Source organism: Phoca vitulina, unplaced genomic scaffold (assembly GCF_004348235.1).
Source record: "Phoca vitulina isolate PV1807 unplaced genomic scaffold, GSC_HSeal_1.0 scaffold158, whole genome shotgun sequence".
NCBI classification, from domain to species: Eukaryota; Metazoa; Chordata; class Mammalia; order Carnivora; family Phocidae; genus Phoca; species Phoca vitulina.
In genome coordinates this window covers 21,838-45,573 of record NW_022589861.1, presented here as the reverse complement: position 1 = coordinate 45,573, position 23,736 = coordinate 21,838, and the positions used below count along the sequence as shown (strand labels likewise).

The 23,736-nt window shown below is 35.9% G+C and overlaps 1 protein-coding gene across 1 annotated transcript in view; it reads left to right on the top strand.

Moving 5' to 3' along the window:
* The window catches only part of LOC116628965 (14-3-3 protein zeta/delta), a 32,442-nt gene that overhangs the window by 2,911 nt on the left and 5,795 nt on the right, over positions 1 to 23,736 (top strand). Inside the window, exons 2-3 of the mRNA XM_032399275.1 lie at positions 660 to 964; positions 22,855 to 22,978. Of these exons, the coding sequence (XP_032255166.1) occupies positions 671 to 964; positions 22,855 to 22,978 (418 nt within the window). The 5' untranslated portion in view covers positions 660 to 670. The remainder of the gene's footprint in view (positions 1 to 659; positions 965 to 22,854; positions 22,979 to 23,736) is intronic.

The following is a 23,736-nucleotide window of genomic DNA, read 5'->3' as shown; positions in this document are numbered from 1 at the left end:
TGTTTTATATTCAGAATGCCTTAAATCAAGCAATTTGGCCTATTCTCCCAGAAAATTGTCATGCTGTGATCAGCTGGCAATTGGGGTGGGGGTAATACCAATAAAATTTAGACTTACACATTTCTGACAAGAATAGTAGGTATTATTAAAGTAAAAAGATATGAGTTACATTAAACTGACCTGAATCATGATTCTGTGGAAGTACGGTAGAGGTTGTAATGTTGTTTGTTGACAGTGCTTTCACTAAAAAAACAAACACAACTGCTTAATTTTGGATTACTTATGGTACTGGAAATTGGAATTGAGATTTGGGCCAAGTAAGGTAAGGGTTGGATTTTAAGGTAGCCTCTTTACCAGATGTGCTTTGGCTTTATGTGAAATTAGGATCTTCTGAACAAAGATGGTATAATGCAATTTTAGTTTTGCTTCTCATTTACTTTATATTTATGGCTTTAAATTTGTCCCCTGAATGCGGAGTATGCCCTCTCCCTTTTTTTTTCCTATTCTGGTCATCCTTTTGTGAGGCTGCATTAAATTCCTCACATGAAGATTCTTCCATAGGCATTAAAGTTTGAAATGTTAATATAACTTATTTACAAAAGGTATAATTTTGAGTCTGTTCGATGGAAAAATCTAAATGCTACTTTTTTTCCCTGCAGAACATCCAGTCATGGATAAAAATGAGCTGGTGCAGAAGGCCAAACTGGCCGAGCAGGCTGAGCGATATGATGACATGGCAGCCTGCATGAAGTCTGTAACTGAGCAAGGAGCTGAATTATCCAATGAGGAGAGGAATCTTCTCTCAGTTGCTTATAAAAATGTTGTAGGAGCCCGTAGGTCATCTTGGAGGGTCGTCTCAAGTATTGAGCAAAAGACGGAAGGTGCTGAGAAAAAACAGCAGATGGCTCGAGAATACAGAGAGAAAATTGAGACCGAGCTAAGAGATATCTGCAATGATGTACTGGTGAGAATCATTCAGACTAGCTTCATTATAATATAGGGCTCCTATAATGAATGTCAAGTGTTACTTTCAACTTTTTCTTTCTTTGGTTTTTCTTTTCCTTTAAAAAATTGAATGTTCTAAATTTTGAAGTCTTCAGGGTGTCATTACTAAAAGGTATTAAAACAGTTGTGGGTAAATTGGTATATAATAAATGCAGTACTGATTATCAGTTCAGGTAGACTAAAAAAGACTAGTAGTGTATTTTGTGCTAATTGAAAAAATAAACTATTATCATTTCAGTTATGGTTAAGGTATTTATAGTAGTTATAGAGCTCATTTTCTTAACTGTACATCTGCGGATACAGGAATTTTACGTATCTTGTTTTATGTAAGAGAGATGTAGTAGGAGACTCATTGTAGACATAATATCCTTACCTGGTTTAGCCACTAAAATGTAATGAATCAGCTATACAAAAAACTGTGGCTTCAGAGTTGCTTTTTGCCTCTTCCTGCATTTAAGTATTAGAAGTCAGCTTTGAACACTGACAACCACAATAAAAGATTATGAATAACTCAAACTTGATTTTTCTAGGTTCAATCAAGAAGTATTTTAAGAATTTAGTACATACTGTCATTGAAGCACTGCTTCTCTAAAAAGCTTAAAAGAATTGAACATTGCATTTTAGCTAATTTTAATCAACCTTCTTAAAAATGATAGCTTTCTCATTGAGAAAAGTTTAAATCTTAGGATAAATTGGTAGGAGATCCAGTCATTTAGTATATAACATGTACATCAGTACTTTTCCTTTTTAATGAACCAGGAGTGATTTTACTAAATGATTACCTATAGGACTTGGGTCTCACTCAGTATGGCGGGGCACTTAGGTATAGAGTATCCCAATTTCTCTGGACAGGTTACTGGTTCTGGGACTCCGAATAGAAATCCAGGTGCACACTTATTTGAAACTTGTTCATGGAGGGGTACTCTAATGAGCAACATAGGATTATTTCTGTGGTTTTAGGTTTAGGGCTTTTGTTAAAGTTGTGTTGGTATTAAGATTCCTTCACAAAAGTTTTTAATTACTAATGGGATAGCTTTAAGTCCTAAATTATTCTCAAATGATATTTTCTTTAGGCTGTATTTCAAAGAACAGTATTTTTTATCTTAACAGGGGTTCACAAAGTCTTCTCATGTAGTGTCTGTCTCGGGTGGGGTTTTTGGGTTTTGTGGTTTTTTTTTTTTTCTTTTAAATCTTTACATTAAGAGGCGTCATTTATTTCTAAGGTGGGAAAGGAATTCTTTGTTTTTATTAAGGCTAAATAACATGTTTATCTTGTGATTTGCTAAGGTAGTAATATTTAAAATTCAAAAATACGTCTTTCTATAATAATAAAACGTGTTGGGTTTTTTCCTCCCTTGCTTTCTATGCGGACTAATACCTGTGTAGATGTTACTGAATTTTCGCGCTGGTGTTTTTCCTCCAATTACACTTGATAATTTTTATTTTGGTTTCAAAGAATTTGTTGAGTTATAACTTAAGACAAAAGCCAATCTTAGGAATAAAAGGGGATGTAGTAACATTTACTCTTTACTAACAAGCTTCTTTGCTATTCCAGGTAGGTATTTGCATGTTTTTCCTACACAAAGTATAAAAGCTCCTGTCATTGCGAGGATTTTTCTAGGAAAAGACTGTAGCAGTTTTAACTTTGCTTCCCTTTGGTTTCCTTATCAAAAAAAAAAATACTGCATAGGATCAGTGGATGGTAATAACTAGATTAATCTCTAGCTTCTTTGATTGATCTTTGATCTTTATTAAGGGGATTTGATATTGGTGACTATCCATGTTCTTCAGAAGAGTACTGGCCTCTCACTAAGTCTAAATGAAATTTCCATCTTGAGAGTATAGATAAATGAAAGTTTAATTGCTTTACCATACCAGAGCTAAACAAATTTTTGCTTCCAGCCTTGGTCTTTTAGTGACCTAAAAGCAGATCTTTTAGCTCTGCTCTGTTAGTGATCTTTGCATAGTTCATGCTTCCTAACATATAGTATCTACTCAGGTATTTGCTGAGTAAATGAACAAAAAGGCTTTTTCAGAAAAGAGGATAATAGAACTAGGTCAGCAGCACTGCTAATTTTCCAAGACCTTTTCTGTTTCATCTTGGGAAAATTCGGTATTTACAGATACTGTGGTTCTTTTTCAAGTAGACCCATCATCTTTTTTCAAACAGGTCATGTTGGCTGTGGAAACATCTTGCATAAAATTCCTTTTCCCTCTTTGAGTAAAATCGAAGAATAAAATAGAGCAGAACTGACATTTCTCCTAGAGAAAAAACTTTCTGATGTATTTGATGATCAGGGAAAGTTTCCCTTAATTATATTGTAAGGTCTTACATGGTAAAAAAAAAATATATAATCACAATTTTTATTCTAGTTTTTTTCTGAACTTTGACTCCCCTCCCCCCCCGTTTGAGAAAAATAAGCAGGTAATCCCTTTTCAGAATTAATGTTACTGATCAGTTGCATCAGTAATGAAACAGACTTCATTGTTCTATTGAGCACCTGCATCATACTGGCCAAGACCTCTTCCCATAAAAAGGAGCTAAGTTTTTCTGAAGAGCTCTTCAGTCTTTTATTAAATGGTCACTGCCATTCTGGTATAAGCGTTTATCAAGTGTTTAATTAATATCATTTATTAAACAGAGAAAAGGTAGTCTTGTTAGTTTGTGTAAGAGTTATAGAGCATTATTGTGGAAGATGGTCACAAGCATGTTCTTCACAACATGGACTTCTCTTTTCGCAAGAGAACTTGGGGTTCTTCCTTGTGTTGTTAGTTTGAAGTTTGCAGTATGTGAACTAATGCAATCTGCCTTTCCTGCCAGATCTTAGACAAAAGCTCTTTTGGTAGTAGGGTAAGGACTCAACACTAGTGATCTCTACTACCTCCTCTGCATAAATCCACAGGAAGCAGCCAAAAACTGGATAGTTTTGTCTTGAACATGAAATGACAAAATACATACTAGAAAACCTAATTGCAGTTCTAAGAAGAATGTAGTGGTGTAAAAAGAATACCATATTTTGAGTCGGACCAACTTTTTACCATCTAATAGTTACAAGGCCTAAGGAAATCAATCAGTTCCTCTGAGAAAACTGAGTTCAATTAAATGACAGTAATGTCTACCCCATAGGATTGTTACAGAGAATGAAAATCAGGAGGCTCTTAACTCTAGAGTCCAGGAATGGGATTTAAAAGATCCAGGAAGCCTTAAAAACTGTATTTTTGTGGGGCAGAGGGTCCATTTTGACTAGTAAATTTTCCAGAGTTTCATTAAAAAATCTGAAAGCCACTGATATAAGGCAAAAAACAGCTTATAGGAGGTGAAGCAGTAAAATCTTGAATCTGGCATCTGTAACAGTTGGCAACAGTAGTTGAGTAATAGCAATAGTTACTCAGTTAACTTGAGTTCCATTTTATTATGCTCTTCATTTTTATTTGCCCCAGGCAGTTTTAAGGTGTGGGTGCTGGGCACTGGTTTTTATCTATAGACTACAGAACTGCCATTAAGCAGGAACAAGCTAGGAAACCAGGTAGCTTTTGGGGCTTTGCTGGTCTGAATATATTGTGTGCCTTGGGCTTTAAAACCACTATTTGGAATTGTAAGCTGACAACCACTAGGCAGCTTATTTATTGGAATAAGGGCTTCTCAAAAGAATTCTGCAGTGTCATACTCATCTTTATTACTTAATATATTTACATGTTTTTTTTCAAATGGCTTTTGGTATGTTTGAAAATACAAAGACCTTCTGTTGCATAGTAGATACACCTACAGTCTCTTCCAGGGAGGAATACATTGGACAGACTCTTCTTGATAATAAAATTCATTATTTTTGGAGAGTTGTCATGATAAGCAGTATTGCACCTGGTAAGGTAGTTTATACAGTTGGAAAGTCTGAGGTGTGTGATGTGAAAATGAAAGGAAATAAAGGAATGAAAATAGAAAGGCAGGTGATTGCTCTTTGGTGGAAAGGGGAAGAATAACCAACAACTTAAGAGCAACAGGCTACCTATCCTTTTTCAGTATAGCAGTACTTCACTAAGAATGCCTTTCTACCTGTTCTAGTAAAAGATGGAGATGCTTAGTTTTAGTGATGAGCTGTGAAGATGATGATGATGATTAGTGTGTTAAAAGTGAACTAAGAGGAAAAGTTTAAAGGATTCGAAATTGGAATTAGAGTGAAAAACCTGAGTTAAAATCTCAAGAATAGGAAGTACAGGCACACTTAAAATGATTCAACTCTTAATCTACCCAAGAAAAAGGAAGAAATTGTATGTGGCCCCCACAGAGGCATTTTGAATTAGAAAGGTGGAAAATAAGCTCCCTTTGAGTTATAATAGCTCCCCAAGAGTAATTTTGCTTTTCATTTGTTCTTTTAAGAACACTCAGCTTTACTAGTAAAGAAATCCTAGTGGTAACACCTCAATAGTGGTACAATAGAAGCATCCTAATTGGTTAATTGAAAAGTAGTTTATATGATCATACTTGTTTTAAACATTTGTTTTAAATTAAAATACAGATGTATATGTTCATTTGTCCATTTTTAATGTGAGGCGAAGGCCTTTTCAAATAATTCGCTAACTACCCCTATCAATGATGTATCCTTTATAAAATACAGTTTGAGTCTGCATAGTAGAGTGAGAATTTAAATGTTTGGTAAGCAATCAGTTCAGAATCCCTCTAGAAATGTGTAATTTTTTCTAATCTTTTAGTTGTCAAACCCATGCTATTTGTCTGTATGTAACTCCCTTTAAAAACTAGTTGTTTCCTCACCCCCCCCAAAAAAAGTGCTCTTCCAAAGCACTCCATTTAGTTTTCATAGTAACATATCTTTTCACACTTGTATATCCTAACATTTAAATAACAGAACATTTTGGGGCGCCTGGGTGGCTCAGTCGTTAAGCGTCTGTCTTCGGCTCGGGTCGTGATCCCAGGGTCCTGGGATCGAGCCCCGCGTCGGGCTCCCTGCTCCGCGGGGAGCCTGCTTCTCCCTCTGCCACTCCCCCCCGCTTGTGTTCCGTCTCTCACTGTGTCTCTCTCTGTCAAATAAATAAATAAAATCTTAAAAAAAAAAAAAAAAAATAGAACATTTTAAGTAATTATAGCCAGTATAGTGGCATGGTTTTGGAAACAAATATCAGACTATTGGTCAGATATCTTAACAGATGTCAGTAACTGCTGATAGAAGCTGAGGGGGAGTCCAGAGAGTAGCTGAAAAGTCTATCCTCAAGCATTTAGCCTAAGTCCTGGGCATTGTCGGGTTTGCTTACCTAGAAGTGAAGAATATAGTATAATCCAGGTTATCAATTAAGTGAAATTTGGTTAATCCAGCAGTTAAGGTTTTGTAGAAGAGTTGTTGCATTCTAGATCATTCTATTAGAACGTTAGGTGGGGGCAACATTGCTTCCTTTAAAAGGCTTTTTCAATAATTTTGCAAGAGATGAGACTAGGAGAGATGGGTACTGGCTAGATTATACTATACTATCATACATACCTAGCATAATGTTATAAACTAAGGAGTGGGGGACTTCAAAGGCCATGGAAAAACTTAAGGCCCGGGAAAGTGACACCAAATTTTGCCTCTTAGAAGGTAGATTGGTAGACATGCAAAAAATAGTTGTTTTTATAAGGAAAATCAGCTTTTATAATTTTACAAATTTTTTGAAGATTTGATCTGGTTCTTTGGACTCATTTTCTTCTACTAGTATCAGAATAGATTCTCAGTGCCCATATAATGGATATATAGTTAACCAGTGTTTATACATTAATCTTTTTTTTATACCTGGGGCTTTAACCTATGAAAGACTTGGGGGTTTTTTCCCCCCATAAATATAGTATCTTTTCATACCTGGTAAGTGGTTCTAGCATATAAAGGGAGTCCCGTATGTGAAATAGTTTTGCCTTTATAATACTGAGTTAAATGTTACTGGGCCATTGAGATTAATTTGACTATACATTTTTGATCCCAAAGTAAGTGATCTTTGGCGCATTCATAGTGAAGAATGTATATGCATATGAGAAATTTTCTTTTAAAAAGTTAAAATTATAGATGTTCTGAGGTCAGCCATATTAAAAAAACTTGTCCATTGAAATTATAATAGGTGTTAGAAATTTTTTTTCCCCCTAGAATTTCTAAGATCCCTATTGTGATTTCATCCTGGTTCTTGTAGTTTGATTAGTATGATGGTTTTACATTGAGAATAAACAGTGCTCTTTAGGGGATTTGGAATTGCTCTAAGTTTCAATATGCCAAAAGCCAGAGTTCATCTTTCTTTCGAAGTTATCTCTCCTTTCTATCGACTTAATTTTGGCAGTTCTGTGCTGCATACAGCTCTTATTATTTCTGTAAAGCACTGATTCCCTTCTGTCCTTCTGTTCGATCTTTGCCAAAATCCCGTACATAGAGCCTTTGGCTCTAGTTTGGTCTTAACCACTGTCCCTGATACAAGCCATTGCTAATTCTCATCTTTATGGCCTGAGCATTTCTGCTTCATTACTCTGCTTTAGAATTTACTTTAGTCTTGTTTTTGTTTTTTCCAACTTCAGAGGATTGGCTCCATTTCCTTCATTCTCCTTGAAAACAGAATGGACGGTTCATGTTTGTGGTATTTAATTTGATATTAAGCATATCAGTATTTTTTAAGTAGCACAGATTCTAATTTGGCTTGGGAGGAATGGAGTGTTTAGCCACCATATCTCAGCAGTTTCCATGGTATTAGGCACATTGCTGTGCTACAGGTCATTCTTCGTTTGTTCTTTCTGAATAAAAAACTTCTATCTGCAAAAATGTAGTACCAGTTGTCATTTGTCATTGATTTAGTTGTGCATTTTCTGGTAAGATAATGTGACATAAGTAGTAATGTGGTATAGAATAGTCTTTTTCTTTTTTTTTTTTTTTAAGATTTTATTTATATGACAGAGCACAAGCAGGGGGAGCTGTAGACAGGGGGACCAATGAGGGGCTCACTCCCAGGACCCTGGGATCATGACCTGAGCTAAAGGCAGACGTTTAACCAACTGAGCCACCCAGGCGCTCTGTAGAAGAGTCCTGTATCTTGTCAGAGTTCACTTTTGTTTTCTGTTGGCTTATTTTATTGCTACAGTGTGGCTCTTAAGGCAACAGAGCATGGATGTATAGCTGATTTGGTATCAGTATGATCCTGTGATACGGACATGCACATTTGTTTACACTCGAATAGATTATTAAAAGGTTTCAACATCTAAACTTTTGTGACTTTTCTTTTGATAGAATTTGTATGAGCGTTCTTCTCTTTTCCCCCAAATAAAGATATGCTTACAGTGGTGTTAGCCACAGGTAGGATGGCAAGTTAAGAATGTAAGGACAGTCTGTCAAATGTTAATATGTAGAGTTAAATAGACCAAAATAAGACTTTGTTCAGTGGGTTGACCTGTATGCCTGTTCATTTTTTTAAAATGTAGGAAAGACCCTATTGCATTTAATTTTCAAGGAGTGCCCAATTTTGTTGTATTGGGATTTCATTTACTTGAATTGTTTAATGAGTAGTTAAAAACATTTTTTAGTGGAGGTTAATTCCTATCTTGAAAACAAGTTTTGGGATCTAAGAGGGTTTTTTGTTTGTTTGTTTGTTTTTAATTAGTATTACCAAGGAACCCAGTCTGAGTTGTGTGTGTCTCATCTTGATTAATTACAAATGCTTTTCTGAGAAAAACCTACTTGTTGATCCAAGACTCATGAATTGTCTGCTCGTAATTTTTTTGCTTCTTAAAACATACAATAAACACCATTGTCCAGAGTTTAGGATGACGTAGACATACTTGGACCACATTTAACCCCGGGACATTTGGTGAAGTCCTACCCCAAATGCATTACTTTTAAAATGCGATTCTGTGAAATTGACAGTTGAGGGCAGTATTATATATAGGCAGGCTGTAGTATACTTAGAACAAATTCTCAGTTCAATAATTTGAGTACTTTACTACTGTGTTTGGAAGATGTTCAGAAATAGACATCCTAAAGTGATCGTGTTCTTTGCTATGAGTAATGACTTTTCCGTCCAGTTTCTCCTTTGGTGGTTTTCATCTGATAGAAGGGCTTTTCATCAGACTTAATTAGATCACAGGGATAAGACTTGAAGAATAAACTTGTGTAATTTTTCTAAATGTATACTACCTTTAAAGGGATGATAGAATCTAGCACAGGCTATGCAAACTTTTGGGGTTTGAAATTTTTACTCATTTTATGACTTTGGGCAAGTTATTCCATCTCTGTGACTTTATTTCCACATCTTCAAAATGGGAATGGTGATAGTATCTACCTTGAGGATGTTTTGAGAATTATTGAGTTAACACACACCCATGGTGATATTAAAGGTAAGCAAATACACTGCTTACCTTTTTTTGTACCTCTGATATCACTTCAGTGTGACTTGATTTATTAATTTTGAGGTTAAATGTAAGAATTTTAATTGCATAAATTCCGTATATTTATTTTATAAGCTCCCTGTGTTATTGAAAAATAAATATATAATAATATTTATAAAAATAAATATTATATATATAGATATAATAAATACTAAAAGCCTCTGCTCTTAAAAAATCTTGACAACTTAGGGAAGTGGGCACATACCCAAATAATACAACAGAAAGACTTCGTGTTTGGTTAACTATGAAAGAGCTGGTCTTCACCTTTTTTTAAAGAGCAACTGATAAAATCTAGTCCCACTAGGGAGTTTATAATAATATAATACAGTGTGCATGTGCAAATTGAAAAACACTATAAAAAATGAGGTGTTTTAAACAAAAAGTGTTTTGTGGTGGAAATACTGAGAAATGGGGCCTTGGTTGGTGGTCAGCCCTGGTCAGGGTTGATGCCAACTATAAAAAGGGTTCTGCGTCAGGGGAGAAGGAGGAAAGCCCCCAAGCATGTTAGAACAGTTTTAACAGTTATCAGTTGGTGCTCTATAAATTCTTTTTGGTACCTTCTACCATTTATCATTTTATCATTAGGAGCTACATTTTGAATATGAGGTAGAACATTGATTATCCTGAGATTATTTTGCCTAGTATTAAGAATCCAAAGGCAGATATTCTCTGAACCTGATTTAATTTAGCAGTTTTTCATCCCACTTATTTTGAGTCTTTTCACCGAGGTGATTTTTTATTTTTTATTTTTTTATTTATTTTTAAGATTTTATTTATTTATTTGACAGAGGGAGACAGACAGTGAGAGAGGGAACACAAGCAGGGGGAGCGGAAGAGGGAGAAGCAGGCTTCCTGCTGAGCAGGAAGCCCGATGCGGGGGGCCAATCCCAGGACCCTGGGACCATGACCTGAGCTGAAGGCAGACGCTTAACAACTGAGCCACCCAGGCGCCCCACCGAGGTGATTTTTTTAAAGACATACATACAAAATGTTTTAGAACACCAGGCTTTTTATCAGCTTTAAGTTTCCGCAGGTATCTTTTGATTCATTTTGGGGAAAATTTAAGGAGCAACTACTCTAGCTTTCAACAGGATTTAGGATGAAATTTTAGGCTGGCTTTAACATTTCCTTAAACACCAGGGTTAATATATCTTGGTTTTCTCAAATTCAGTTGTTGATTTTTTAGAAGTTAAATGGTGAAGATTTGCCATTTATTTATTAATGGAAAATGCATTCAGCTAAGTGATTGGTTACACTCCTCTGTGATCCCATCCTTGAAGTTAAGCGGCTCTGTCTTTTCATACTATATGACCTGATTTATAGGACACCTAAAATTTTACTCTTGTAGGCCAACATTGCATAGAAAGATGAGTTTAAGTCAAAATGTCTGCAAATTAATTCTTGACATGGCCTGATTCATTAGCATTTCTGGTGGAGCATTTTTCTAATTGGTTGGTTGGAAGCAACTAAATGAAGTTGCAGTTGAAAGAGGCCATTCCAGCCACAAGGGGGAGCAAGAGACTAATTTCCAAGTCAGTGGGCCCCAGTTGCCACAAAAAGCCTGCTTGCTTTTTAGAATTTTAGATTTAGGAATGATAAAAGGCTCAGTGGCTCTGCAGAATAAAGTGAAAGTTCTGAGAAAACTCTTTACACAAGGGAATTGTGCAAGACTAGAAATTTGAACTTACACAGTGTGCTGTAAAATTTGATTTCCTATTGAGGTTGTTATTAAAAATGACTTTGAGATGTTACAAAGTTTTGTAACTAAATAATAAAATAAATTGGGAGTTGACTCATTGAATTTTAGGTTTGAAGCAGCATCCATCCTAGATTTTTTATTTTCACAGATAAGAAACTGAAGCTCAGAGGTTTAATGACTTATGTTAGGTCATACCATAAACATAATACTTTGTCTCTTACTATATATCACCTTAGTTGTAAATTGAGACATGATGTTTACTTTGCTATAAATGCATGAGTTTTTAGGAGGGAGTGAGGATTGTTGGAATAATTGGATAAAATCACCATTTTAATTTCATTAAAAACAGTGGCTTCAATTTTAGACTGCATTTTAGGATTCTATACTTAAATGAAAATAATGAGAATCTCATTTGTGAAAGCCTTTGTGTCTCAGTTTCCTGCCCCCCTTTCTCTTGTTAACCACTGGCATTTTTCATACATGATTTGTATGAAAGTAGAATATCTGTATCCTGACCTCTCTATTTGTTTTCATAGGAGAGGGCCATGGCAGTACAATCTAAAACAGGAATGGGTTATGGGAGCTTGATCTTTCCCATTCACGTATTTAGTGAGGTCAAGTCAAAGGAGACATACTCTAGGCATATTTTCAAATTGCAGTCCATAAATGTCTCATTAGGGGTTCTTTTGCTTTGATATTCTGCGGCTATTTACTATTTGCTAATGACATGCATATTTATCTTAATGGAAATAAAATTTAGTACTAGTAGTGCAATACTAAGAAAAAGTGGGAGCCTCCTTTGTACCCCTCATATTTTTGTTTACAAATGTATCAGCACTTGTTTTTGTGCTGTTTCTCTCCTAAATACAAATTTTACCAATCAAATAAGGAAATTTGAAAAATACAATTGAGCACAAAAATGGTCTGAGCGTGGAGGAGCAAACTCACTGGTATTGTCATGTTCTAGAAATAGTCACTATTAAAAAGGATTTTTCTTTAAAACTTATTTTTATATAATATTAAATAACAAAAATGGAAAATAGCCTTTTTATTTTTACATATGGTAGTTAAATTCTTTCTAACCAGTTACCTTATTTTTTAACTTTTCATTTTGAAATAATTTCAACTTAGGGAAAAAAATTGGAAAAATAGTATGAAGTATTTCCCATATATCCTTTACCCAATTCCCTAAGTATTAACATGTCGTATATAACCACAGTATAATTATCAAAATTAGCATTTTGTAAAATAACTGATGAAATAAACTGTATAACCTAGAGAATTTATTCACAGATAGTACCACTTATAACCCCTAATTCAGAGTACTGGCCTATTATTTTGTTGACTGTCCCTCAATTTGGATTTCTCCGGTGAGTTCTTATAATTCAGATGGTGCATTTTGGGAAGAATTCCATTTCCTGGAAGTGATATTGTGCCCTCTAGGAGACACGTGATACTATCCTGTTACTTAACCAAGATACCGAGATAGGACATTAATTTAAACCACTGAAGACTTGTAGAAACGCCGTATGATACAAAAGTATTAATCAGTTGAGTTGTTTTTTTTTTAAGATAGACGCCACATAGTATGTTTGTTTTGTCAAAAGGTTATGAACTGAATGTATTTTGCCAAAGTACTTTCTGAATAGATTATGTCATTTTCTGATGGATTACTCTTTGAAAAGGGAAGATATCCCAGTTCTGTAACTTGTAATTTTGCTTTGAAAGACATAGTTCACTAGCTAGCTGGCTTCATGTATTCTAATTGGCAAGCCCAAATCACAGCATATAGGCCAGTGATTTAATTTAAGTGCATAGTCACTGTTCTTTAGGGCTGAAATAAATGTGTACTTTCTAATGGGTATTTGTTAATTTTTTAGATTTTAGTCTAAGGACCCTTAGTCTATAAATTGATTCTCATTTAAGAAAGAAAGGAAGAAAAAGTGACCTTGAGTTTAAAGAAAATCTAAGGAATAGTGGTGGGATAGGAAGTGCATTAGAGAAGTTTTCCTGGGATAAAATTGGAAGGGAGGTTTTGAAATTAATGTTGGAGTGAAACGCAGGAAGACTTTATCTCTGGATTTTTGTCTCCCTTAGCCTCCTTCAGGGTCATTACATAGAACCCTGCAGCTTATCCAGGGGTCTTGCAAGCATATTAGGATATATATGTACCTAGCCTCCCCTTGGCTGCTGTTTCTGAATATAGTTGACCCTTGAACAACGTGGGGGTTGGGGTGGAGACCACCCCCCTATGCAGTTGAAAATTGTATAACTATTGACTCCCCAAAAACTTAACAGCCTTCTGTTGGCTGGAAGCCTTACCAGTAACATAAACAGTCTGTTAACACATATTTTGTATGTTATAGGTGTTGTACACTGTATCCTTAAAATTAAACTAGAGAAAATACAATGTTAAGAAAATCATAAGGAAGAGAAAATACATTTATAGTACCATACTATTAAAAAAAAAACCCACTTCTCGGTGGACCCATGCAGTTCAAACCCATGTTGTTCAAGGGTCATCTGTATATGTGCTTATAACACCCAAACACTTGTCATTTTGGAGCAATGTCTTAGGTCTTTAGAGAAAACAGAATATTGTTTTTTCTCTTTTTTGCAGAATAATCATTACCTTACAGTACCAACCTTAAGAATTTCTATCATGTTTTAACTAGAAGTTGGGTAAGATGATGAACTTTTGATAGTTTTCAGGTTGCTGAACTAAGTTTATTTCCTCAAGATTATTCTAGGTTTCTTCTGTTCTATTAAAATGAAACTGTTTGAATTATGCATATGTAATTCAGCCTGGGGATTTAATATTTAAGTGCCTAATATGTATAAAACTTGTTTCTGTAAAGAGCCTATAAGTAGGTTAAGAATAGATATGTATGTGAAAAGTTAAAGGTATAAAATTAAATTTTTTACTCTGGATAATTTAGATGTTAAAGAGCATAGGATATGAAGTAAAAAAAAAAAAATAAAAATTTTCTGATTTTTGTCCTACCTGCTCAGAGGTAATCTGTATTAGCCTTAGTCCTATTTTTACCCTTCTGGGAATTTATCGTTCCTATGCAAACAATTCTATCCTTGAAGAAGACACATGAGTTAGGATTATATACAAAGTACTCTGAGGGCACCTGGCTGACTTAGTCAGTAGAGTATGGGACTCTTGATTTCAGGGTTGTAAATTTGAACCCCACGTTGGGTGTAGAGATTACTTAAAAATAAAATCTTTAAGAAACAAGCAAAACCAAAAAACTCCCCAAAGTATTCTGTAACTTGTGCACACACATGCACTTTGGTGTATGTCTTAGGCTTTATTCCATATTGACACCTCATTTTTAAAATGTTTTGTAGCGTTATATATGTGTACTATAATTTATGTGTATATATGTGTAATATAATTTATTTAACTAGTCTATTATTGACAAATTAGGATATTTCCTTTTTTTCTTCTTTAATTAAAAGCTCTTGGGGTGCCTGGGTGGCTCAGTTGGTTAAGCATCAAACTCTTGATTTCAGCTCAGGTCATGATCTTAGGAGTTGTGGGATTGAGCCCCATGTTGGGCTCTGCTCAGCACATAGTCTGCTTGTCCTTTTCCCTCTGCTCCAACCCCTGCTTGTGCTAGCTCGCTCATTTGCTTGCTTGCTCGGTCTTTAAAATAAATAAAATCTTTAAAAAAAAAAAAAAACTCTTCACTAAACACTAGAGGTATAGAAAACATAGGCCTAAACTGAATAGTTTTGAGAATTAGCTTTAGGGAGAACATAGAATTAGAGCTGGATATTTAAAGGTGGATGGTATTTAGCACAGATTGCTTTAAATCAATAGTGATGCATGGACTCCTTTTAGAGGGGGTCCCTGAGGTCACAATTATTTTTATGATAATACTGAGTCACCATTGATTCTTCACTGTGTGGACATTAGCACTGATGCAAAAACTGCTGGTCCTAATACTAAGTGGGACCATACTGTATTAGTAATTTATGTATTCCTCACCACCACCCATCTAGTTTTTTGGGGCGGTGGATACTGGCTTTACTTACTGTCCTTGAAGCTATAAAATCATTAATAGCCCTTATGTAGATAATCTTTTTAATATTCTGTGAGGCATAATGAGAAGTATAACAGTTAACCTCCAGGAAAAGATCGTGAGCTGAACTTAGCTGCTCCCTTTTTTTACCCCACAGAACACTCTTTACTTCAAAGAATGACAGAAAGGCAAGCTATGGTTATTCAGGCTTGAGTATTTGGCAGACATCTTGAAAATGAAGAAGTGATCTTGTCACTTTAATGAAAACAAATGGTATTTGTGACCAGTGGTAAAAGTTAAGCTTTGAAACACAAATGAGAATTTTGGAAAACTTGTATCCACCACTTCCATGATCTTGACAGCTTTCTAAATGTTTTTAATGAGTATAAAGCAGTCCTAAAACCAAAAATCTTTAAACCTTAAATATGGAGCATTTATTGTTCTTACTTAGTTTTTTTCTAGAACATGTATCTGTTTATTTTTTTATTTTTTTTTAAGATTTTATTTTTTTATTTGGAGAGAGAGCACAAGCAGGGGGAGCAGCAGTCAGAGGGAGAGGGAGGAGCAGGGAGCCAGATGCGGGGCTCGATCCCAGGACCCTGGGATCATGACCTGAGCTGAAGGCAGATGCTTAACTGGCTGAGCCACCCAGCCACCCTGAAAGTGTACGTTTAGAGAGAAAGAATAAGTACTTATGGTTGGGAGGAATAAGTTAGCATTTTTTAAACATAAGGAAATTAGATCACATAAGAGGAGGGGGAGTCTGGAACTAAGGTGGGTTTCTGGGATGTTGGTGGGTTGGCTGGTTAAGGTGTCATTTTAAAGTTAATTATAGTGCAAATATTTCCTATGATAACTTATTTACTTGATTAGTTTAGACAGTACTTGAAAGAAAATAGTTGGTTAGAGAATGCTAGTTCAGATTAGACTGTTCTGTCCTCCAAAGGGTATCCCTTCTTGCCCTGTTCTAAATGCTTTCTATATATATATATATATTTTTTTTTTTTTTTTTTTTGCGAGAGAGAGAATGAGAGAGAGCATGAGAGGGAGGAGGGTCAGAGGGAGAAGCAGACTCCCTGCTGAGCAGGGAGCCTGATGTGGGACTCGATCCCGGGACTCCAGGATCATGACCTGAGCCGAAGGCAGTCGCTTAACCAACTGAGCCACCCAGGCGCCCCTGCTTTCTATATATTAACTCACATTATTTTACCCCTCTTAATAGTTACACAGATTTAGATTACTGAATTCAAAGTGTTAAAAATGAGATTACAAGAGCCACTAGAGCAGATTTTTGAATGTCAAGATCTCATGTGTTATATCTGAATAGAGTGCCTGCTCTGTCAGGAACTATGATTTTCCTATTTATACTCTCATTTAGACCTCATAGCAGCCTTTTGAAGTAGATTTTCATGTTGATCATTTATATAACTAGATTTTCATTTAGTTTTATAGATTAGCTCTGAGAGATTAATTTGCCCAATATTTCAAAATTAATGATGAGAGAGGCATTCAAAGTCTGTCTGATTTTAGAGTTTATGCTTTATTACACCAAGCTGATGCTCTAGGAAGTGCTTGGATACCCAGAGATTAGGGTCTTGCTACCAATTAAGGTAGTAGTTTTGGTGTTTTAGGTGGTTTCTAGTCTAATTGTTGCCTAAGGTGATGTTTTACTCTTAATTTCAGACTATAATCATACTAAAGGACCAGTGGTATGGTATATCAGTAGAATAGAGAGAGACTTTTCAGTTTATAAACCTTTCATTAGAAATATTTGACCACAGCCAGGATTGAATGTTAAGTTCTTGTTAATGAAGAAGGCAGGTTGAACCTACCCCAGGAAGGGCAGTCAGAACTAGATGACATGTTTATATGGTTCCTTAATTTGAATACACTCCAAAGTCAAAGCATTTATGGTATGTAGATCATCCTTTGATCAAAGCATGTGTTAGAAACTTGCTAATATATTCTGCTCTGGTAAATTGACTGGTTTGGGGGGGAAAGTCATTACTTGTCCCCATATATCTTAAGTGTTTTCACAACCTAAGAGGTTAATTGTGCCTGTAAAGAGAGAAAAGTCTTTTTAAGATCTCAAGGGTCACATAATTTATCCATTGATAGATTGTTTCAGTGTCTTTTCTTAAGAACATATCATTTAGCACTGGATTATGAACCATTTACAGAAAGATGTTGAATATGGGCTTCTAATAGCATCCTGCTGCTTCCTATCCCATTTTACCTTATATATATATATAAAGTCAGAATATGCGTTCACTCTAATTTCGCAAATTAATCATAGATATTTTTGAAAATGTTGGCCATGGTATCTTTAAAAGACAGTGGTTGTCATCAAAAGCAGATTTTTAAATTGCTGAGGCAATACCGTGAATTTTTTAATCAAATTATATTTTAGCAAGATTCATACAGATTATATAGCCTCGGTGCTTGAGTGTAAGATGTTCTTTAATTTTGTGTTTGACTTAAATATCCTTTTCCATTTTAATTACATTTGGATTAGAAAGTTAATGTACTGTGTTATATGAAGAATTTTGTAAGTGGAGGTACATCAGTAGTCAGCCTACCCTTTGTTTATGATTGGAAGTTGTAATGTCTCATCTACCACTTATATAATGCTGTTTCCCCTTAGAAATTCAGATTCTTAACAGTGTCCCAGAGTAATCATCACTTTAGATGAATGAAGTTTAGAAGGTTGCATTATATATTGAGTAGGATATTCTCAAGTTTTTGTATTTTTTGAAAATAGCTATTAGTCCTTTCCTCTATTTGATTTTTAAATTTGCTCACCTCCAATTTTTTCCTTGTCACTGCTGCTTTCTGATAAGTGCTGATTCCTTTTTCCTTTTGTTCTTACTCTTTCCATCTTGGTCTTCCTACTTTGCCTCTTTCCTGTGGCTTCTAAATCTGGAAAATGTATATTTTATTTTTCTTTGGTCAATTTGACAAATTAACATACTTAATCACTTCTTTAGTGCTAAAACTAACTTAATTGAATGAACTCTGTATCTTCCATATCTTACATTAGAGTTGAATGAAACCACATCTGATTTATGAATCTATAAAATACCCCAAGTAATCACCTTATTTTTCCTTAAAATCTCTGTAAGAGTAGGTGGAGCTATTTGATTAGGTGGCTTATTCCAAGTTTGGACCACTCATACAAATCTCTCTTATTGAGCAGAAATCTGCCTCTTGCTGAACTTAACTAGTCTTGTCTAGAGCCATTCTTTCAATTTTCATGACAAGTTTCTAGTTTCTTTACCATTCTTGCTTGCTTTCTTGGATATTCTCCAGTTTGTCAATGCCTGTCTTGATAAATTTCTTAAAGAAGCAATATACTATAGCTTTGGTCTCATTATACATTATAGAACTGAATCATTTTCCTTAATTTTGATTCCTAATTGTATTAATATCTTGGAATCACATTATCCTTTTTTGTAGGTATAGCACCCTATTAGGGCAGAAGAAAATGTAGCATAATTGTAGTAGTACAGGTCAGATTGCCTAGTTGGAGTTGTACCTTCACACGTTGAGCTGGGCCCCATTGTCTTCTGTAGGGTAGTTTAGTTTCTCATGGGTAGGTTTATGAAAGGATCAAATTAAAGTAAGTATTAGAAGTGTTATCTTTATTATTGAAATAGCTTTATAAATTTTTCTCTTGTCTGTTGCTGCATAACCATTCAAAACATAGTAACTTAAAACAATGATTTATTCCTTCTTGTGATCCTGCGGTTTGCCTCAACTGCAGCTCTTCACATGGTATTGGCTGGAGTCACTCATTGCTGCATTTGACTGGGGCTGAAACACCTGAATGGCTTTACCTAACATGTCCCATTCCTGGGGCTAGCTTGGCCTTTCTCTCCAGCAGGGTAGTTTGACTTTTTATATGCTAGCCTAGGGTTCCAAGAGCAAAAGGGGAGGGAGGCAGCCAGTCTTCTTGGGTTAAGCTCAGAAATGGAACTCAGTCCCTTCCACTGCATTCTCTTGGTCAAAGCAAGTCATCAAAGTTAGCCCAGACTCAGGAGAAAGGAAATAAATTCCACATCTTGACAAGAGGAGGAATGGCATATGTGTACAGGGATGGCAAGGGAGTTAGTGGAGGCTATCTTTGGAGATTGTCTACCACAATTCTGTTTTTTCCTAGCCAATTGAACCAAGTGTTAGCCCTTTTATTTAATCTTTAATAATATTTATTTAAATATTTATTTAATCTTTAATATCCAGTCTGTCTTCTTGTGTTTTAAGTTTTAATGGTTCTTAGAGTTTTGTCATCAGAAGATACAATAGACAAAAGTATGCCATTTATCCCGTTCTCAGCTTTTTACTTGTGACAGCTTTATTGAAGTATAACTGACATACAAAGAACTGCACATTTTTGTAGTGTACAGTTTAATGAGCTTGCTTTCTCAGCTTGTAGTCAGCATTTCACTAGAAACATTTGTTTGCCACTGTTGATACTTCACTCTTGGTCCTTTTGGTCTATCGTTGGGTCAGTAAGCTGCTTGATGACTGTTGTCTTGCCTTCCTATTACTTGTAGTTTCTGGTTAATATCTTTTAAAGTTGTTTCTGTTACTGCTAAAGCAGTGTTCACTTTGGGGGAAGAGGTGCTTAACTACTGTTTAAAAAATTTTCCTTTTGAGTTACACACGATGTTACTAGGGATATAGAAGTTAGTACTCATAAAAGATGTGTTACTAAAGATGGGTTGTAACATTTCTTGTCACCTTGACTACACGTGTTTGTGGCCTTCATCTTGACATAGAATGGGTTAAAGTCATTGGAAAGTTGAAGGGGGACGTCTGGGTGGCTCAGTCATTAAGCATCTGCCTTCAGTTCAGGTCATGGTCCCAGGGTCCTGGGATCGAGCCCCGCATCGGGCTCCCTGCTCGGCGGGAAGCCTGCTTCTCCCTCTCCCACTCCCTCTGCTTGTGTTCCCCCTCTTGCTGTGTCTCTCTCTGTCAAATAAAGAAAATCTTTTTAAAAAAAAAAAGCAAAGTTGAAGGACGTGACTAGGCAATGTTATTCTCAGTTTCATTTGTCTTCCTTGCTAGACCACTTAACACAAAGTTAGAGACGACCTTGCCCACCATTTATTTCTCAGTGTTTAGCACAGGGGCATTTAAATATTTGGAGAATTAAGTGAATGTGAAAAATAGGTTTAAGCAGTAAAATATGAAATAGAACTGCATAAGTGAAAAATAACTTTCATGTTTGGGCTTAGTTATTGTCAGTTTTATTTGAAGATATTTTAGTATAATCTTACTTATGTAAATGAGTCAAAGACTTGTATATGGAGCCTTCTTTAAATTTATATATTTTTCTCTTGCTGTTTGAAGTTATTTGTGAATTCTGGTTAGTCACGTTATTACTTTTTCTTTAGTTAGACTTCATAGTCTAACCTTCAGCTTAGCCAGTCAGAAATTGAATTTACCATTTGAAGTGTGGAATGCCACCATTTACTAGACTGACTCCAAAGCCATTATGCTATACCATCTTCCATAGTTGAATGAATAATGTATTTTGTATTAAGATATAAAACTTGAAAAGGCCTGGTCATTTGTTTCTTACGTGAAAAATTCATATTCACTTAAGTGAAAAATCCACTTACTATATTAAATGGAACTATCTTCTGTTTTTGAGGCAGATCCCAAAAGAGCTGCCATAGTCAGTTTTCAGAGAGCGCTTATGGGGGCGCCTGGGTGGCTCAGTCGTTAAGCGTCTGCCTTCAGCTCAGGTCATGGTCCCAGGGTCCTGGGATCGAGCCCCGCGTCGGGCTCCCTGCTCAGCGGGGAGCCTGCTTCTCCCTCTCCCATTCCCCCTGCTTGTGTCCCTTCTCTCACTGTCTCTCTGTCAAATAAATAAAATAAAATCTTTAAAAATAAAAATAGAAAAAGAGTGCTTATGTCCTAAAGAGCGTGGTGTTCAAAGGACAAACGCAGCTGAGAGGCCTTTGAATATGAAGGTATGGGTGTGGTATAATAAAGTTTTTGTTATCCTAACCAAAGTGTTCATCTGATTTTAGGCCAGTAGTTTCAAATACTGGTTAATAACCACAGGAAACGTAGTAGTTTGACTTCTCACCTTGACCCCCTTCCAATAATGCAGTGCAGCTTGGCCCTACTGCCATGTTGGCCCCTACCCACTTCATGTGGGTATCTGTAGCTTCAAACTGTTTGGCATATAAGTAGACTAAACTGCGTGACTGCCAGAAGGACAGAAACCAAGAATCAAGAATTCGATAACTCTTCTTGTAAAAATGGACTAGTTGGGGCTAAGCCCAGTTGAAAACTGATTTTCACCTTGATTCCTAGGGTATTTTTAGCTAGGAGGAAAATTGGGGGTGGTGAGAATGGTTTTGTTTTTTGAGTATTTTTATTAACATTTGCCTAATTGTACTACTGGAATTATCTTTTTTCCTCTTAAAAAAAAACTCACTAGTTTTTTGTGCCTTCTCCCCTTAATACAACGATCTGATTTTTTTTTTTTTTGCTTTAAATCAATTGTAGAATATAATAATTATTAGCATGCTAGGATTTAAATTAGTTTAGATTGTTAATAGTTTTAAACAAAATTATACAAGATGAAATTTTATCTGTTGGTATGGTCTGTAAATATGTATTTTATTAGCTAAAAATCACTTTAAGGAAATTAATAAAAGGTTTACTCTTCAGATCTGTAATTCTCATAAACCTATCTACCACTGTCTTTATTTAGTTTTTTTAAAGATTTATTTACTTGAGAGAGGGAGAGAGCAAGCAGGGAGAGGGTGAGGGAGACAAGAATCTCCAGCAGGCCCCCTGCTGAGTGGGGAGCCTGGTGGGGAGCTGGATCTCACAACCCTGAAATCATGACCTGAGCCAAAACCAGAGTGTGACGCTTACGACTGTGCCACCCAGGCGCCCCATACCACTGTCTTAACTTTAATTAGGAACAATAAAACTTTGACTTTGAACAACTTGGTACCTGTTGTGAGGTTTTGCTTGAATTGTGTTCTAAATGAAGTTAATTTTGTTCTGCTTTCTCGGTTATGGACTCTGGTAGTGTCTCTTAACATGATTGGTTTTTGCTTGAGTCATAATCCTCCGAGAGTCCCAAAAGTTTATCTCTTGTGTTCTTTCCATTCTAATGACTACCTTGAAAATGGAAAGTTTGTCAACTTAGTAGAAAAAGCTTGTTATGAGCTCTCATGCTTTCACATTCACTGAAGCATGTGGTCTTTATCAGCATGTAAACAGATAGTACTGTGCGGGGGAGGCACATACTCAAAATGTGTCCTTAAGTAATAAACTCAACACTAACTTCACTTTTTAAGCATTGCTACCCAAAGCATTCTGCTTTTTAAAAGATTTTTTTTTTTTTAAAGATTTTATTTATTTATTTGACAGAGACAGCGAGAGTAGGAACACAAGCAGGGGGAGTGGGAGAGGGAGAAGCAGGCTTCCTGCAGAGCAGGGAGCCCAATGCAGGGCTTGATCCCAGGACCCTGGGATCATGACCTGAGCCGAAGGCAGCCACTTAACGACTGAGCCACCCAGGCGCCCTAAAGCATTCTGCTTTTAAACCACAAATTTATGAGCCTACTGCAGTTCAACTATTGTACTCTGGTAATAATTGGGTATTAGGCTGTAGTATGCTGTTAAGAAGTGAAGATTTTTTCAGTCTTGTAAATATTCTTATTGTGACTGTTTCTTTTCTTCCAAAGTCTCTTTTGGAAAAGTTTTTGATCCCCAATGCTTCACAAGCAGAGAGCAAAGTCTTCTATTTGAAAATGAAAGGAGACTACTACCGTTACTTGGCCGAGGTTGCTGCTGGTGATGACAAGAAAGGTAAACTGTTTTTAAACATGTTTGTTTAACTTGTATAAAATAACACAGTATGGAAGTAGTCTCTCTGAAATGTAAACAGTTGTACGTTTACAATTAAACATAATTGTTTAGAGCTCTAAATGAAGAGCAGTAATTAACTTTTTTCTTTTTTGGAGGGGTAGGAGGGGCAGAGGGCGAGGGGGAGAGAGAATCTTAAGCAGACTCCACGCTGGGCTCAGTCTCACAACCCTGAGATCATGACCTGAGCCAAAGTCAAGAGTCAGAGGCTTAGCCAACTGAGCCACCCATGTGCTCCAGTAATTAATTTTTTTTAAGTCCTGAGAATGTATACCTACTGCCTAATACTGGTGTTCTAAAATGCATGCTTGTTGAAAAGCCAATTTTGTGCATAGGAATGTTTCCTCACAATTTTTTTTTTTTTAAGATTTTATTTATCATGACCTGAGCCGAAGGCAGACGCTTAACGACTGAGCCACCCAGGCGCCCCGTTTCCTCACAATTTTAAGAGAGAGTGATCACAGCGTAACTATAGAGCAGTGAAAACTAGTTATTAATTCTGAGATGATTGCAAGAGTTGTTGTATTGACAGTGACCAATGGTTAGTGTGGTGGTGTTCCTTCGAGAAGCCTTTTTTTCTTCTTTTTTTTTTTTTAATTTAAGATCCTCATTCAGTCAAGGTTGCTACAGCTTAGTATTTCAGAGCATACCATTGGATATTAAAGGTCTGGCTTGAGGGGTGAAGATGAAGTGCAAACTTT